Source organism: Falco rusticolus, chromosome 7 (assembly GCF_015220075.1).
Source record: "Falco rusticolus isolate bFalRus1 chromosome 7, bFalRus1.pri, whole genome shotgun sequence".
Taxonomy (NCBI): domain Eukaryota; kingdom Metazoa; phylum Chordata; class Aves; order Falconiformes; family Falconidae; genus Falco; species Falco rusticolus.
The window spans coordinates 59,756,324-59,773,655 of NC_051193.1; the positions used below are offsets into that span (position 1 = coordinate 59,756,324).

Here is a 17,332-nt window from a genome sequence, read left to right on the forward strand (position 1 = left end):
TTCCACAAAGTCTGGAATATCAACGATTCAAATAAATCAATGGTGTCAAAATAAACATAGTTTTTTCTGAAAATAAGAAGTATTTTTTTGAATGTATACACATATATTGATATTTAATGTATACACATTTTACCCAGAGATTAAATCAAATCCCAAAATAATGGCACTATTATGGTGAGAAGAAATCTAATTTTCAATAAGCTGTAGCAAGTACTGCTTATGACTTTTCTACAACACGCTTTTAATCTGTTCAACTCCTCATCGATAAGAATTACATAGCGTATCCAAGGGAACAGAACTAGAACACAAGAAAGGAAAATTTTCTTTTCCAGATCCGATTCTTGCTGTGTAATCTTAAGTAAAGGCTAATTTAGCTATTTCTGCTTCTTCCTGTGAACAATAATAGTAACTCCATGTAATAATTTCTGAAAAGTGATCAACAATCTACAAACTAAGGTTATTTTTTGCATGTAGATCCACTTAAACAGTACTGGCTTTTCCATGCCTAACTTCACATCTTTATGCAGAAGGTGAAATAATGAAATATTCAGGAATATAACTGAATTTCTATTAAAAGCATAATCACCGTAGGTTAAAATGCTAATTTTTTGGTTCAAATGACTAAAAGTTTGCATAGTAATTACAAGAGTAAGTTTCTATAAGTCCATAAAACAATATTTACATCTATGTAATAAACACTAAATTATCATTAGTGAAGTCTTAAATTTTTTACTCTTAGACCTTGCAATATCCATTCTGATCACTTCAGTAGTGGTAGAAGACCAAGCATTATTCATACCACTAAAAAACAACCAAACGAAAAGCCAGAACTCACAATAATGTAGGCAACAGCCATGTGGACTAACCTGCTGGAGTCTGACTTGCCCTCCCCTTTTATTTTTTTAAGGGATAATTCCTCTGGCATATTTAATTATTACAGTTTACTTCACACAGCCCTACAGTTAAACATGCCCCAGAACTGTATCACCACAAAATTCAGCAGCCTACCCCCAAAGTTATACCATTTTATCAGCCAGTAAACTACTGATCCATCATTTCTAGTCTGTCAGCTTGTCCCCAGGTTGGTTTTAAGATGTTAATTCTGGCCTATAAGGTCTCAGGGTGTGCTGGTGTTCAAAAACACTTTTCTGCGGAATAAATGTTGAAGGTGTGCAATCAGACTTCTACAGAAAGGGGACTGCCCCGTAAGTTGTCCTATCTAGTGAGGCCTTGCAATTTTATCACACCCACTTCAGTGCATGAGAAAACAGCTTTCTTAATACTCAATTATATGCAAGAATGGGGAAAAGGGACAATGAACTGTCTTTGTAAAGTAGTATTCAGTTTGCAGCCCCCGAAAAGTGTAACATGATTCCAACTTTGGCATTTACAAGTCCTAATGGACAGGTACTCCAAACTAGTAGTCCAAAATCTAAATACATTTATTTTAATTAATGGGAAGACTATAGCTAGGACCCCATATCGTCAAAAGAACCTGTGGATTTTTAATGCATCTGTTAGCCAATTAAGATACTATCTATGTTAACTATACTGTACCATAACTTCCTCATATTCTTGATCTTCTTGGTTATCATCTTCATTTTCGTCATCTTCTTCATCTGGTTCAGGTAGATCCTCATCATCATCTAACTCTGCCAACAGAGTACTAGCTCGGCAGCTATCAAGAAAATCTATAATACATATATATACACGTATTTACATACAGAACAAAAGCCAAAAATAACTTTTAAAGCAAAATTTTGAAAATTAAAGAACAGGAGCACTGGGAAGAGTGATAAAACAAATCTCACTTAAACAAGCAAAAGAGAGAACTAAAACACTGCTTATGGCATAATAAGATTAAAAGCTGTGATAAAAGCATACACCTGACAAAAAGTCCAGGGGTCTAGTCAATAGCATAACTAACAAAAGAAGCACTTAACATTTGTATAATTGAGAGTGATCAGCAAGTGATCGGTTTCTCATTCGCTTATATCAAATGTTTCATAATTACACTTATTATAAATTACAAAAGATGGCAAAAAATGGTACACAAATGTATACTGCTTCTATGTCTAATTAATTTAAGAACAGATTAGTGATGTAATTTCCACTGAGAATGTGTGGCTTAAGACCTCAAGTTACAATGTAAAGGACATCTAAAATAACCATTTAAAAGTGATAATTTTAAAGACTCAATTGCTAATTGATTAACAACAAGCTGAAGACAGATACAAAGTTCATTTTCACCCACCTAGTACTAACACTTCAAAACCAACCTCCCAAAACCAAAAAAGTTGACAGCCATCCAAGGTGGACTGAGATGTACCATTGAAGTTTTAAATTTTTCTGTACACATATAAACTATCTATACCACCCAAACACCCTTCAAATTGCTGTTAATGCCCCAACAGAAACTTTAAGGAAACTATTTGCCCCATTTTTTATGATGTATTTTAAGACTTGTCACATAATCAAACTATCAAATGAACCTTAATTAAAAGAGTAAGGGGAGATGGCATATGCATATATCTTCATCGACTGCCTCCAAGCAGCTCAATTCCAATATCCATTGAAATTACCAGATATTTTTCAAGCAATTTCAATAGGCAGCTAAATAGAACACAACCTTAATCCAATCAAATCCTAAAGAAATCAAGTATCTTTTCTTTCAAGAACATCTCACAATGCAATAAACTTCACATTAGGAAGTACTTTCCCATATCTAGCCCAGATTTTTCTTGACTTCATTTCATCAGCTTGATTCCTAGATATTATCAACCTAGTTACCTAAATCTTCTCTCACCGTGTTCATATCCTGCAAATAACTTCTGTCCCAACGTCTGTTTCTAGCTCAGAGTGTCCACCTAACAACTCTGAATTTTGTTCCTCAAATCACATAATTCCATTCTCTGTGTCATTTTCATTTCTGTCTTCTTTCCAATTATTTTTTCAATTACTATTATGCTACTGAGATACATGGAACCTTATACACTGTTTTAAGTGTATAATGCACCTAATGGCAGATGCTTTTCAATTACTGAGTAATACAAGGTACCTCAGACTGAGCATGTAACATGCCTATACAACGCAATGAGGAACAACATTTGGATTTTAATTAGAAGTTCATATGCAAACTACGTTAGATACTAAACTGACTTAAGGAAAAGGTTAAGTTCCTAAATAAAATATACCATAAATAACAATGTGGGATAGAAACTACTGAAAATAAAAGACCTGAAAACATAAGGAAATACTACTATTGGTTACAGTAATATAGTAAATAGTACTACTAAAAGTTAACATTATTTTACTTACTGCCTTACAGAACTAGTAAATATGACAAGCTCAACTTTCAAATACTTTTCAGTAAATAAGCTACTACAGGAGAAAATCACAGTAACAGAAAAAAAGGAAAAATCATTAATGGGAAGTCTGCTTATGTTCATTTAAAAATGAAACTTACCATATAAAGAATATTCTGCCTCCTGACCTGTATCGCTCTCACTAGATGTTGATGTTAGGCTAGTAGTTAGAGTATTACTAAGCGACTGACCAACAGATAAAACTGTAGTTGCTGTAGCTACATTGCTGCTGCTAGTAACACTGGATGTAGACATGGTCACTGTTGATGTGGTACCAGTTGTAGTCAGATTAGGAAAACTTTGGGCACCCATAAGAGGAGAAGCTATAGATAAAGATATGGTAAGATAAAATAAATGATTTGACGAAGAGTACAATTTACATGCATGATCCTGCGTTGAAAAATATATTTGGGGTCGAAAAATTATCAGATGTGTTATTTTACAATTAAGAACAACAAAATAAAGGGGAAGGGTTTCCCAGTGCAAAAGTGCACTCTACAATGCAGATGCCCACTTCTGAGCATATTCCTTTGCATACATTTAAAACAAATTTTATTAAATAAATCTCCAAATCCCACCATAAATCTGAAATCACTTAATTTCATTTTCAACATATGAGAAGTATTTCTGAAGTCTGTTATTCCAATACTGTGTCTGTCTTAAAGCCTAAAACATAATTTAACCTCTGAACAGCAAAATAATTAAAGTTATACAGGGAAAACAGTTTAACTATATATAAACAAACTGAGAACAGAACATAATAAGACAAACATAGAATTTGTGATTTTTGTGCATTTTTCCGAAGTTCTTAAAGCAGCTTGTTACCTTTCACATAACCATTAGCACAAATAGCAACAAGTTCAGGCAACAAGCCTTAGTTGGCAGTACTATGAAGCATGTGACTGAATATCTTACTTATGGTGGATGATTTATATTATTATTTTTCAGAATAAGCAAGCAACAGCTAAGAAGTTACCTTACTGCACATTCAAATAAAACACAGTAGATGCATTTTAGTTAGCAACTGAAACACAACTGAATTCACCGTAAACTCAACAGAAAGAATTTCAGATAGTGTACATAACTGAGTGTAAGTTATATCTATGTGCAACTACACATTTACATCCCAATCTTCCAAATATTTTCTTGCAGGCTTATCTGCAAACACAGGAAATTAATCACATTTGCATGTGCAAATTTGAGGGGTCACCTATACTTACATTTAAACCAATCTGCCTTTTCTAAAATTTATCAAATGCAAGTTTTGCAGTTTTCCAGTGAACATTTTCATTATTGTAGCTTATGAAAACTAAGGCAGTGCTTTCTTATAAAAAAAGAATAAATATCTAAATTCTGTATTTCAGACTATTATTACCAAGGTTTGCAAAGGCTACTACCCTTGAAAAAGGATAAAATATAACAGATTCTTCCCCTAAGTGCATTTGGTAGCTATTTGAGAAAAATTAGTATTACTGTTTCTGGGTTTGCTGTTTGTCAGTTACTCCCACACCAAGGAACCTAAGTAACAGTTTTTAAATAAAAATATAAAAATGCAAATAAAATCTCAGCAAAGGTGGCCCAAAGCAGGTACAGTGCTTGAAACTATTTCTATGCAGGAGAGAGTGAAGTTTAAATTTGGGGTTGTTAATAAGCCCATGCTTATCTCTATGAAAGCATGGAAATCTTCTAAACCAAAGGGTTTTTTTGTTGTTTAAGAACTTGAAAATAAGCTGTTCAGTATTCATATCTTCCACTCCAATTAATAATAGTAAACTCTTTGCTGCTACCATAAACAGAAAAAAAAAAAAATCAAGTGTCAGCATTTCACTTGCTCAGACTTCAAAAGCAAATTGAAACTGCCTACTCTAGACACCACTTAACTCCTGGCAAATACTGACGTTTTAAAATGCAACCACTACAGCAAGTCCAGAAAGACTTACATCACTAACCATGATTTCAGGCTTCAGTTTTTTGTCGGGTTTTTTTTGTTTGTTTTGGGTTTTTTGGTGTTTTGGTTTTTTTAAAAAGAAACTGGACAGACCAAAACAAATAAAAAAACAAACACCCAACCCCAAAACAAAAAATATCCAAGCATTTTACAGTATTCTAATAGAACTCTGGTCAGATTGCTCAAATTCAGTCTCTGATCTCTTTCTGGGGCACAAGTTTCTACTTGTATAAAATGTATAAACCAAAATAATTCCTACATGAGGGATAATTTTAAATATATCTTCTAATATTAAATCTAATGTTTAATTTGCCACATTCTTATTTCCAACTTCAGTACTGTATGATATCAAAAATTCATAAAATCTGTCAAATATACTGTTGAACTATCTTACTATGTTTTTCAAAGGTGCTGTCTCTCTCCTCCCAGCACAAAACTACCTCTAAAATCGAAGCACTGGCTATCTTCCTAAAAGGGGATCAGTTACTAGAAATCTTCCCTTGAGTTATCTTACATACATTTTTAATGCAGGCTGCAGATGTTCCCTCCCCCCTCCTCATCACCGTATGAATGTAAGAATACACTAAAAAAAAAAAGCCTTCCCAACAAAACAAGAAAACACTCACTATTAAAAAAAATATCTAGAAATGCTAAAAGCAAACACCACGTTTTTAAATACAAAAAGCACAAAAATCCTAGAAAGGCATGACAGCTTAACAAGAAACTGAGTGCTTCTTTCTGGCTTGGGTAATTTTTCTTTTTCTAACTTGCCTACCCTATGAAATGCAGCTCTCCAGTTAAAATACTATCACTGGCACTGAACAAAATACCTAACAAGGCTGGCTGAGTAACAGCTCTGATGGGAGCATGCTGAAAATTCACAAAAGTGAACCCACAACAAGCAGGTTTACAACTTACTTGCTAACACCTTAACCTTACATATAACCTGAGAACAGGCAGCTGTTAAAGCATGTATGTAATGCCATTTAAAGCACTGTTAACTACAAACTTCCTTGCACTTGATATGCCAAAGCTAAGCCTTAATGACCATACCATCTTTAGAAAACACACACAGTGTTAGAGTACATTAAGTTACTCTGCCTGACAGAATGCAGGAATCTACTAAAATCTCATCATACTGCAGTTCACTTTTTTCTTTTTACTGTGTTCATAGTTCCTAAACTCAGGGACTTCACAATACGCATAAACTGCCTTTCCTGAGGAAATAGAAACAGAAATGGCCTACATAAGGTGAGTATGCATAATCTACACAGAGCAGAATGCAAAAGTATCCCACATTAGCTACTGTTCTTCCAGCCTCATGATCTAAACCATACTCTCCCTCTTCCTAAACATGTAAAAGACATCAAATTCAAATTATTTTCTATTTGATGGGTACCACAGCGTAATCTGACATCACAGGGCAACGTAACACTTTGCAGCTGACAGGAACTCTCTGAGCTCTTCATGAGTTCCACAGGTACACACAAGGTCAATGCTGCTCTAATTTCATTCCTCTATCAGGCCAACAGTATCCAAACTTCATTAAGTCTAACGAAAGCCAAAGAAACAACAAAAGCATCAACTAAAAATAAACACAGTTCACTTACTTGCAGTACTCATGACATTTCTTCCCAAAGTATTAGTATTGTTATCACTGCTACTTCGGCTTAAATTCATATTGTTTGTGGCATTGGTACGTGCTATGTTTGCCACTCTTCGTACAAAGGACTCCAGGCTGGAAGTTTCTCGAGATGATAAGTTAGGAACGCTTGCACTGGAGCTCATCGGTGCCCCAGCAGCCAACAAAGAACTGACCGAGAGTCTGTTACTTGCTGAAGAGCTTAGAGGTCGCTGGGAAGCTGCTTCTTTGTTAGTCAGTTCAGAGACTGAACTCACGTCAGGAGAGCTTACGCTAACAATTCCCATGGATATAGCACTGGACTCCCCCGGAGTACGTATTGAGTTATCAGGACCTAACTTCCTCTCTGCATTTTCGTTTCCCATGTCCGCTGTTAAGGTGCTGGTGCTTGCACTGGAAGATGACCCTACTTCAGCCTGGGGTACACTATCAGCGGAAGACAGAACAACAATTGGTTCATGGACGTCAGTGCCTGAAACTATATTTTGCTCCATTACACTCTCTGATCTCCGCTCCATTTTGGTCGAACCCAAGCTGATGTCGCTGCTACTGGCCACGCTACACACAGAACTGCTGCTTCCTTTTCTACTTGAGGAGCCTGCAGCAGCAGTCGTCTTGTCTGGACAGTTGTTTTTCACCAAGCTGCTCCATGACTGCGTTGTGCCTGAAACAGTGGATGAAACAGGTTTGGGTGATGCCGCTGAATCAGGGTCGTACCCTGGTGCAAGCTTGAGGTCAAACTTTCCTTCTGCGCCCATACGGTAAGAGTTAGAGCCACCAGCATCCCAGGTGACATCAATCCAGCCTGGAAAGGGACAGGAGTTTGTGAGATCCAGCAGAAAGCAGACAGGAGCGTGTCAGACAGTAGCTCCACAATGTGGGATCAGCTTCTCATAAGGGGTGCATGCCTGGATTAATAAAGTCACTAAACAACCCTTAATGCCAATTCAAAATGAAGTGTTTAAACAATTTGGTATTTTAAAATGTTCTTTTACTTTAGACTGAGGCAGCAAGCATCATCCGCCTCTATCTTTAGGGGCCCAGAATCCAGCCAAAAGTAAGGCTTCCTTCAGGAAGGAACCTGAACTACTAAAATCTTCCAACATTTTATTATTAGATTCTCTAATAACAAAAATGTATCACCACAACTTTATTATATCTATCAAGCAACTGTTATTCTTGCAAGGACATTCTACAATGTTTTTCTTTGTTGGATACTTGTGGATAAGCATATTTACCTGACAGAACACATTTTATGAAACTGATTAGTTTGTGATTTCCTATTCTTGCCCTATAAAGTGAAAGAATTAATTCACTGATACTCAGCTTTTTAGTTCAATAATTTACACAGACTCAAACATTTCTTATTCATAGGAAAAAAGTCTTACAGCAGTCAGTTAAGGACCACTTCCAAGTAAGATTTCAGGGTTGCGGGAAGAGTAAGTTTCACAAAACAAAACTTTATACTGGGACCAAAACAACACTGAAAAGAGATCCTACTCTTAAATTCCTTTATTAAATTACTATTTGGAGTACTTTTTTTTTTTTTTTGAGTATAGTATTTTTTAACAGTTGAAGTGTAATAAATCTGCAATAATGAGGATAACATGCAAAATTTAGCTAACTAGGACAGAAACAGGGGCAAAACAATTTATTTTTGCTTGTCTGAGTATGTACAACAATCTCGGAGTCACCAAAAATAATTCCTTCTAGTATTTCTTATCGTACACTAACTGTAACAAAACAGTGTCACTATTTTAATTGATACACAGTTGCTTTAAAAATAAAATCTCTAAGCTCAGTCATCTTTTGTAACCTCAGAGAAATTCAAAACAAGATGTCGAGTCCAGATGTGCACACGTATTTTTCTTTAATAAAATAAAAGAGAGCTAATTTGAAGTAAAATGTTCTTTTAGTACTGTCGGGTTAACTTCTACCTTTTGACTACTCTAAAGTCATCACTTCGACACCAAAATAGAAGATCACAAGCAATTTTCTATTTAAAAATATCACTTTGGAGGTAAAGTATTTAAAAATGGATAAAGTTTTCAGATATGGTAGACATCTCACGCCCACATGAGCAGGTTTAGATTACATTATTCTTGTATGATTTTATTCTATCTTCATGAGCTATATCCGAGTAGCTTCATGTCACTAAACCTCTGAAGGTTGTGAAGCAAGTCTGAATTTTTTCTTTTTCACAGTTTATTCACCTTTCTTATTAAATACAAAAGGAAAAATGTAATTCCATACTGTAATTGAACAGTATAATTTTTTCCCTTTGTGAGTGTCTGAACAGAGTATTTTGTAAAAGGATAACTAAAAAACTGTTCTTTTTTTGTATAGTTCCTTTTTCTAAAATATTAATTACAAACAGTTTCAAATCTGCGCAATTTTTTTAATACTTAAGTGTGTACTTGGAGTCTTACTGCTGCACCACTACAGCCCTAAAACAACTTAAGATTTGTCAACACTTGTGAATAATGGCAAAAAAGTCACTGGGATACTATTTTCAAAATTCTTTTTGAAAGACAACTGTGGCAGAAGTAAGAGTATGCTAATACACATTTCACATTGTTTGGCATTACCATTTGATAAATTTCACTTATGCTTAAATGGGAAAGTTTTGCCGGAACATAGGAATGAAAACTGATTTAGTGGAATGCTACTCACCAATAATACCTAAAGTCTTCAAAGTGACAATGTAGCTATGGATACTGTTGCATCTGATAAGAACAATACACAGATGATGGAAGAATTCCCTACAAGCTATACTGAATGCCTTAAATACGATTCAAAGTTTCAAAACATTTTAATTTAGACATTGTACTTTGGCTCCTTCTCCATGTTTGAGAACTGACAACTCAACAAACTAGAAGAAATTTTAAAACCTAGCTAAGAACGAGCCAAAGAGTGGCTGAAGATGCTTCAGAAACAAAGCAAGTCTTCTACACCCCAAAACAGGGGGAAGAGAGGGAAAAAGGTAGAAAGCCTGTTCAGCTGACAAGATCACCTCCTCTTCTGGAGCCTCTTCAGTATCTTAGCTGCCTAAGCACTGACTTCCTTGGCTGTTGCAGGTTTTTATTTTGCTCCATACATGAATTACTTTTCATGCTTTTAATTAAAACAATAACAACTTGATCCCAATGAAGCTAGCAAGGTAGGAAAGGTACAGGACACAACAAAAGTCAAGAAAAATATTGCAAATGCTAAGCTAGAAGAAACGAAGAAGGTAATAATAGATTTTGCAGGCCCACAGCTTAATTACTTTGCATCAGTCACCTTTTTCTTCTTTATAACAAACATCTAAACAACTTGGTATTTTAATCAAAGCTCTACAGAAGTTTCATTTACAGCAAAATTATTTTTTTCATGCATTAAAACGGAATTTCACAAACGGACCACAACACTTGTAGTATTAGAGTTCCTTCTCCCCAAAATATTCACAATTTTATTAACTTCCACAACACACTACAAAGGAAATACTTTAACGCTACCCGTTCCACATGAACTAATCATGCCATGGACGTTTACAAATTCAGACAATTTGTGCTCACCATTATGCAACTCTCCTGTAACAGTGCCTTCACCCTGAGGGCTTCCATCCTGATCTCTCCATTTCCAGTCAATTCCTCTGATTACACGAGCTCCTGGAACCATATATTTCAACACCTGAGAACGGACCAGACGTCGCTGCCTTCGCAGATTTGCTTCAGCTTCTTTAGCAGCTTTTCCTACAAAAAATGTAAGTCTTTTCATTTCAATACACAAGTATCAAATGGGGAATAATTTCGAGCTTTTTTCTAAGCAAGTTCCAGTGCAAAAGTTAACCTGCTTTTTTGCACCAATTTTTGCATTGTATGTTCATTAGCATTTTAAAAGAACAAATAAGATGTGCATGTTCTTTTTCTTACCCAGCTGATCTTCACATACTCCATTCACAGTGCCATAAAGTTCAAATCCAGACAAGGAGAGGTAGTGTGTTTGCCCACTGGCATTCTTTCCCATCTGTTTTATTCTAACATGTCTCCAACCTTGTTTCTCATCTTTTGGAGGATCTAAAGGCCATGTTGCTGTAGACCTTTAAATTTATTAGAAAGGGGGCATGGTGGGGGACAAAAAAAAAAAAAACCAAAATAAATAAAAAAGCAAAACCAAAAATAACTTAGTACCAAAGCAAACAAAACCATAATGCTGATCATCTACGGATAAAATCAGAAAACTGCCAAGAATACAACCATTAACACTAAGGACAAACTCTGGGTAAGCACTGGCATTACTGTTTTCTCAGAAAAAAAAAAAAATCAAATGCAAAACTTACACTGATGGAAAAGCACAAACGCCATCATGTGAACCACACAGAAAACTTATGAATCACTTATTTTCTGTCTCATTCTTGATAATTTAGATCACCTACCATTTCTTTATAGAGTTACATTATTACACCTATAGTATACATTAGTCTACAGCCAGGTATATTTTTAACCGAGCTCAGTTTTATAAATAGTGGCAAAATCACTGACATACCCCGGTTCATTGAGACTGCAGTCATCAACATGAGTATATAAAGTAGTCCAGTTCTGACCATCCTTAGATACCTGGAATACCCAATTTCTGAGAGCAGATCGACCATAACCTCGAGCATGGCGTAACGTGTAAGCTGATGGTATAACCCAAAGGCCAAGATCTACGGCAAACCAAGCATTCTTATCGTCGTTAGTATGACAATTGAGAGCTGAACTGTCACGGCTTAGGATGTCTTCTAAACGGCCATAAGGCAGATTTCTTCCTTCTGATGATGTAACCACTACTAACCCATAGGCTGCTGGATTTACCCACTCATATGCAGTTCTATATTAAAAAGAGAAACGTACTGTTCAATTATGACTTACATTTAGCAAAACAGGTATCAGTGTATCTGATATGCGTATGTACCTTTCTGTATATGTAAAGTATTAATTTTATATTACAGCCGAGTTTATTACAAACCAAAATGATTAATAACATTTTAGATAATTAGTTAACTTTAGAGATGTTCCAAACATCACTTTACTACAGGGTTTTAAAAAATCCCAAAACTAAACCAAAAAAAATGCACAAAGCCAAAAAAACCCATAGCAAACAAAGACCCAAATTTCCCCACCCCTTAATTTCTTACGTAAGCACACAAATTCTCAACAGAACTTCAAGGATTCCTATTTTCCTATTACTTAGGTAGAACAAAAAGAAATGTAATTCTATTGATCAATATATAAGCAAAGATAAGTCCCACTCCTAAAAAAATTATAACACATTTCCTTTAATCATGAATTCTCTCTCCCCACCCCACGGATGACAGTTCATTGTGTTGACTTCAAAATAATTAGCTTTGAAGAAACTCACTTTGCGTTTGTCCCAATCCAGTAAATAATTCCATTTTCATCAAAATCATGTTGGTGCCTAAACACAAACGTTTGGCCTTCACGTAATTTTCGTACAAAAACAAACGAAGCTCTATCAAAGTCGTACCATTGCTTTGCCACCTACATACGAATGAGAGGTAGTCAAATATTAGAGATGCAAAATGCAACCCATTCCTTGTGAACCATGTGTGGGGTATGCTGCTCACCATTTTCAGAAGATACTGTTCTAGAGATTCAACAGTTGCCAACGGCTCCATCTTTAGCATTCTACCAGTTCGATCTATTAAAGATGTCTCCCCTGAGGCACGTTCCAAACGAAACCTCAAACGCCTTGTTAATATCTGAAAGAGTAGCCAAATATTAATATAGGCTTTTCTGTTTAGCTTTTGTAATTTTAAGAAAAGCAATGTACTTCACTATAACAATTTTAATGGCATATCGATTATTGTTGTGCAATTTAAACTATATTAGATTTCAATGCTTTAAAAAGTAATTCCCTATACTTGATTTTTTCAATTAACCCAACAATTCTTTAATATGACAGTCAATGTATAAGTCAATTACACATTCAGGCTAATATTTTCTCATTTTTCATGTATTTTCATAGCTTTTATTTCCAAATCTTGCAGATGAGCAACTGCAATAATACACAAACTGCAAAAGCTTTTTCAAAATATTCAATAGCAGCAGCGTATTTATGAATTTTCTGCAACAATCTTCTAGTAATTTAACATCAAAACAGAAATACACTTCGCTGCCATCTCACAAAATCCTGAAGTATGCTTTCAAATGGAAAAAATACGACTCTGCAAAAATGGGAAAAAACAAAGTAATATTTTTAGCCTAATTGCAGCTTTCCTTTATAAAAAATTGCTGATCCTGCAGGTGTCTTGTATTACCAAATGAACACACAGCCCTAGAAGGGACTTTTAATAATTACAGCCCACCCCTAGTCATCACAAACAAACATGTCTTATAACTGTCTTCAACAAGATGCTCATTCAAGTAGTAAGGATACTTACTAGGGAGCATACTCCCACACAAAGAGAACAATACTTGAAGACAAAAGAAATAACAAACACATTGTCTCTTCAATCACAATTTACTTTCACTTCCGTGTAAAAATGACAGTAGAGAACACCCAAACACATAGGTTAAGTGTTAGAGGATACAGATGCCAAAAAGTTTGTTGTTCTTTATCTGATTTTATCTACTTTATGAGAATATTCTTCACACAGACTTAATGTGTGTAACTTTTCCTGAACTTCACATAAAACATGCAGTTGTGTATCACTCAGCATAATATATTGCTATCACTGTGTATTTACCTGAAGATTGTACGTAGATCCTGGTGTATCATACAAGTGAAGAGGTAGACGTTCAATAGATTCTAACACCGCTATCAGTTTCCGAATTAATGCAACTGCTGGACGACTGTGAAAGTGAACAGTTACTGTGTTACCACACACAAAGAGAAAAAAAGAATCTACAGTATCTCAGAGGATAGTACCCAGCTGTAGCAAATATCTCTGCGTGCTACTTCTGCTGATACCACATGCTCCAGTCACATGGTTACAGCACAGTAAGAAAAATATTGATCTGCAAGTGATGAACAGAAGTCACCTTTACATTTGTCAACAGAGGTACGTTCACTATAGCTGACTCTTACAGACATAAGTAATTCAGTAAAACTTTCAATTGCTACTTCAGTAGCAGGTGCTCTCTTTTAAGACCAATCCTACTCCAGAGAAAGATAAATTAAGATGGAAAGAACAGTTCCTTTGATTTAAATTACTTTAAAGGTATCATACGGCTTCACAGATGCGAAGTTTTTTTGCTTTGGTTTTTGTTTTTACCTTTCATCGTCTTCATTTTCACTGAACGCTGTTTTGAAAACATTTATTCTCTCTACCAGTTGACTACAGTCTTGTTTCACATCTAAATCAACATTCTAAGAGGAGGAAAAAAAAAAACAAACCAAACCAGAACACGTTACTCCTAATACAAAGTAATATATTCATTCTTTATACTGGCAAAAATATCTTTTTAGTCTTACTGAATTTCCTATTCAAAATCTGCATGTCAAAAGCTAAATTATAGCAGCCATTAGAACTGACCAGTGTTGATTTCAAGATTTTTCATGGCTTACTTCAGTTGAAGTCATCTATTGTCATAGCATATATTCAACGGGTAGACCACTAACTGCAGCAGGTCTCCCTGATTTTCATCAAGATGGGAAAAAGCCACATTTATAATAGATTTTCTCAATTAAGACACATGCCTACATTGGTTTTTTTAAGAAAGTTTCTCTTCAGAGATTTATGTTCTATATACTCACATTATTTAAAACTGTAAGCAATGACTGAACTAAGCCACTACTGCACATCTCATACGGAGAAATAGTATTCTCATCCTTCAATAATACAATTAAGTTTTCCAGAGCAGTCTTCATTAAATCTCTCCAAGTATTTTCTCCCTCAATACACTGAAAGACAAAAAGGCAATTAAAGTGAAACAAGTTAACAGTTTTGCCACTTGCTTCATTTGAAACGTATTGTCCCAGTGAGGTACGTAACTAGGAATTACATGCATGAATACCCCCACATTTCTGACAGACATACTGCGACTTTCTATGACAGACTAGTCTGAACATTATGATGTCATTTCCAATGCCATCACACATTATAAATTAAAGGAGGTACACTCACCTGCCTGTTTGTATGAAGTTCCCATGCAGACTCTAACTGAGTTGCTATGTTCCTCAGTGTTACAACTACTCCTCGAGGCATGCTTTCAACAGCTTTAAAATGATCATCATATAAATCTCTCGCCATAGTGCGTACCTACAAATGGATTTTGATAATCAAAAGTCGTATCTTACTGTAATGAGCCTATTACTGTTCTCCAAGATGCTAGAAACTTGGTCATCTTTTTCAAGAAGTCCATCACAAAGCAAACAAATAGGGAAGAACAAAACCTATCACACATCACGAAAGGCAAAGGCTGTGAAAGGATGAGGAGATAAATGGAAATACACAGAATCTTTTTGAAACTTACAGTAACTACGCTTACCATCATATATTAAATTACAGCACGAAGGTAGGAGAAAAGACAGGACTCTCAATCTGTAAATCTATTTCTTGAGAACTGTATAATGGATCTAGTAATCTTTTTAGAAGTAAGATTAAGGGGGTTTATGCTATTTCTGAATGCTCTATTCTCATGTCTTAAACCAACTCGCACAAAAAGTCCTTATGTGACCTTATACTAAGAATTACTTTTTCTACAAAGCATGGATACACAAAGATACAGATTTGATAAAGTAAGTTCTTATTAAACAACATTTTGCTTACAAGAAATTTCCTCAAAATTCGTTCCTTTTCATTATCATCACATGTGCTACAATAATAAGTTTCACATGCTCCGGAGCTACACAATGCCATCCTAGATATGAAAGAACACTGCCTTCCTTTTATCATTCCACCTAGCCTCATTCCCACAGTATTTTAATACTCAATTTAGTGTTACACTTCCTCAGATACAAGTGTCCTTACATGCTGCAGATTTTTGGTGTTACAGAACATATCAGCTGCACTGTTAGAAACTGCAAGAGAAGTCAAGACTGAAGATTAGCCTGAGCTCTTGACATCAGCTGGCCAAAGAACATGCAGTTATTTTGTGGTTTTGTAAAAAGCTTAATACCTGATTTCTTAGTTCCTCTTTATTTTCCCCCCCTCAGTCTGAGAAAAGAAAGAAATTCAGAGAAGTCTAAAATGAAGGATTTACATGTTTTGCTTCACTACAACAGAACGCACCGTTCACTTCCACCCCCCTACCTGTCACAATATCCAGTCTAAAATTAATATCTGAATGTAGTGAATAGAAGTAACACATGTTTCTGACACAACCGTAGTATTGATCATAACATCTTTTCTTTCTGTATATAAAAAAGAAAAACCTACACAATTATACAAATACAGGTCAGGAGGCCTGGATTTCCTTACTTTTTTTTTTAAAAAAAACATGCACTGTCCTCCAGAAAAGCAGAGTTTTTACTGCTGTATAAAAGTACCTGAAGAAGTGCTTTGTCCTGAATGAAAATTTTCCCCTTCAAGTTTATCCTAAAATTGTGTCTAGTTGAAATCAGAGATTTTAATCCTCCAAGAGGAAACTACAACTTCATAAGAATATTACAAAATAAAACAAACTCATTTAAATTCTAAGTATACAATTCACAGGTGCTCACCAACCTTTTGCTTTGTCTTCTCCAGTTTAGATTTCAGCTTTCTTCCTCTTTTGCCTGTCCAGCCAGTCACAAATTCTGACCCTGCAACATATTTTTTAGAAAAGTCGCAATTTCTCACAGGTATGAAAAGCAACAAACAGAGTAACTACCTCACGTACACTTGCTCCTACCTGCACATAACACATACCTACATACTTACCCAAAGAGGTTTCAGCTGTAAACGAATGCTTTGTTCCCCTGTTAGACTCAAACACAAAGCCTGGCAGATCTTCTTTCAGTATTGTAGCTTGTTGACCATCAGAATTGTGAATAGCAATTTCTCCTTCTTTTAAACAGGTGAGTGACCAGTTTCCTACAGTAAGTTTAGTTGGCCCTGGCGCCGATAAAATTGGCTGGCTTGTGGTAGAAGGTTTTACTTGGCTTCGAGCTCTTTGCAACTTCTCAAGGAATTCACTCCTACTTTCTATTTTAAAAGAAACAAACATTTTTTTCTTTTCCAACAATTGATTCCACCATCATATCTCAAGCTTTTTTTTTTTGCAAAAGCAAAACAACTTAGTACATTCAATGCAAAATTAAGTTTGAAATTAAGGGTCTTGAAGTGTTCTGAATGTCTTCCCAGTACATTTCTGTACTTTTAACAGTGATTTATTCCACAATAGCTTCAAAGTGGACAATGCAACTCTTTCTGAATGGTGCTGTTGATGGATATATTAATTCATCCTTACA

At 35.3% G+C, this 17,332-nt stretch overlaps 1 protein-coding gene across 9 annotated transcripts in view; it reads right to left on the minus strand.

Annotated features, from left to right (window-relative positions):
* HECTD1 (HECT domain E3 ubiquitin protein ligase 1) overlaps positions 1–17,332 on the minus strand; it is a 64,677-nt gene that overhangs the window by 15,122 nt on the left and 32,223 nt on the right. For 3 of the 9 annotated variants that reach the window (XM_037394960.1, XM_037394953.1, XM_037394955.1), the window contains exons 14-27: positions 16,791–17,066; positions 16,608–16,684; positions 15,066–15,200; positions 14,696–14,842; positions 14,214–14,308; positions 13,686–13,791; positions 12,564–12,698; positions 12,338–12,477; positions 11,483–11,806; positions 10,870–11,036; positions 10,513–10,689; positions 6,924–7,760; positions 3,467–3,688; positions 1,558–1,691 (exon numbers count right to left, since the gene is read on the minus strand). In XM_037394960.1, the coding sequence (XP_037250857.1) occupies positions 1,558–1,691; positions 3,467–3,688; positions 6,924–7,760; positions 10,513–10,689; positions 10,870–11,036; positions 11,483–11,806; positions 12,338–12,477; positions 12,564–12,698; positions 13,686–13,791; positions 14,214–14,308; positions 14,696–14,842; positions 15,066–15,200; positions 16,608–16,684; positions 16,791–17,066 (2,972 nt within the window). The remainder of the gene's footprint in view (positions 1–1,557; positions 1,692–3,466; positions 3,689–6,923; positions 7,761–10,512; positions 10,690–10,869; positions 11,037–11,482; positions 11,807–12,337; positions 12,478–12,563; positions 12,699–13,685; positions 13,792–14,213; positions 14,309–14,695; positions 14,843–15,065; positions 15,201–16,607; positions 16,685–16,790; positions 17,067–17,332) is intronic. The other 6 variants (XM_037394962.1, XM_037394958.1, XM_037394956.1 and 3 more) reach the window with 4 other exon arrangements.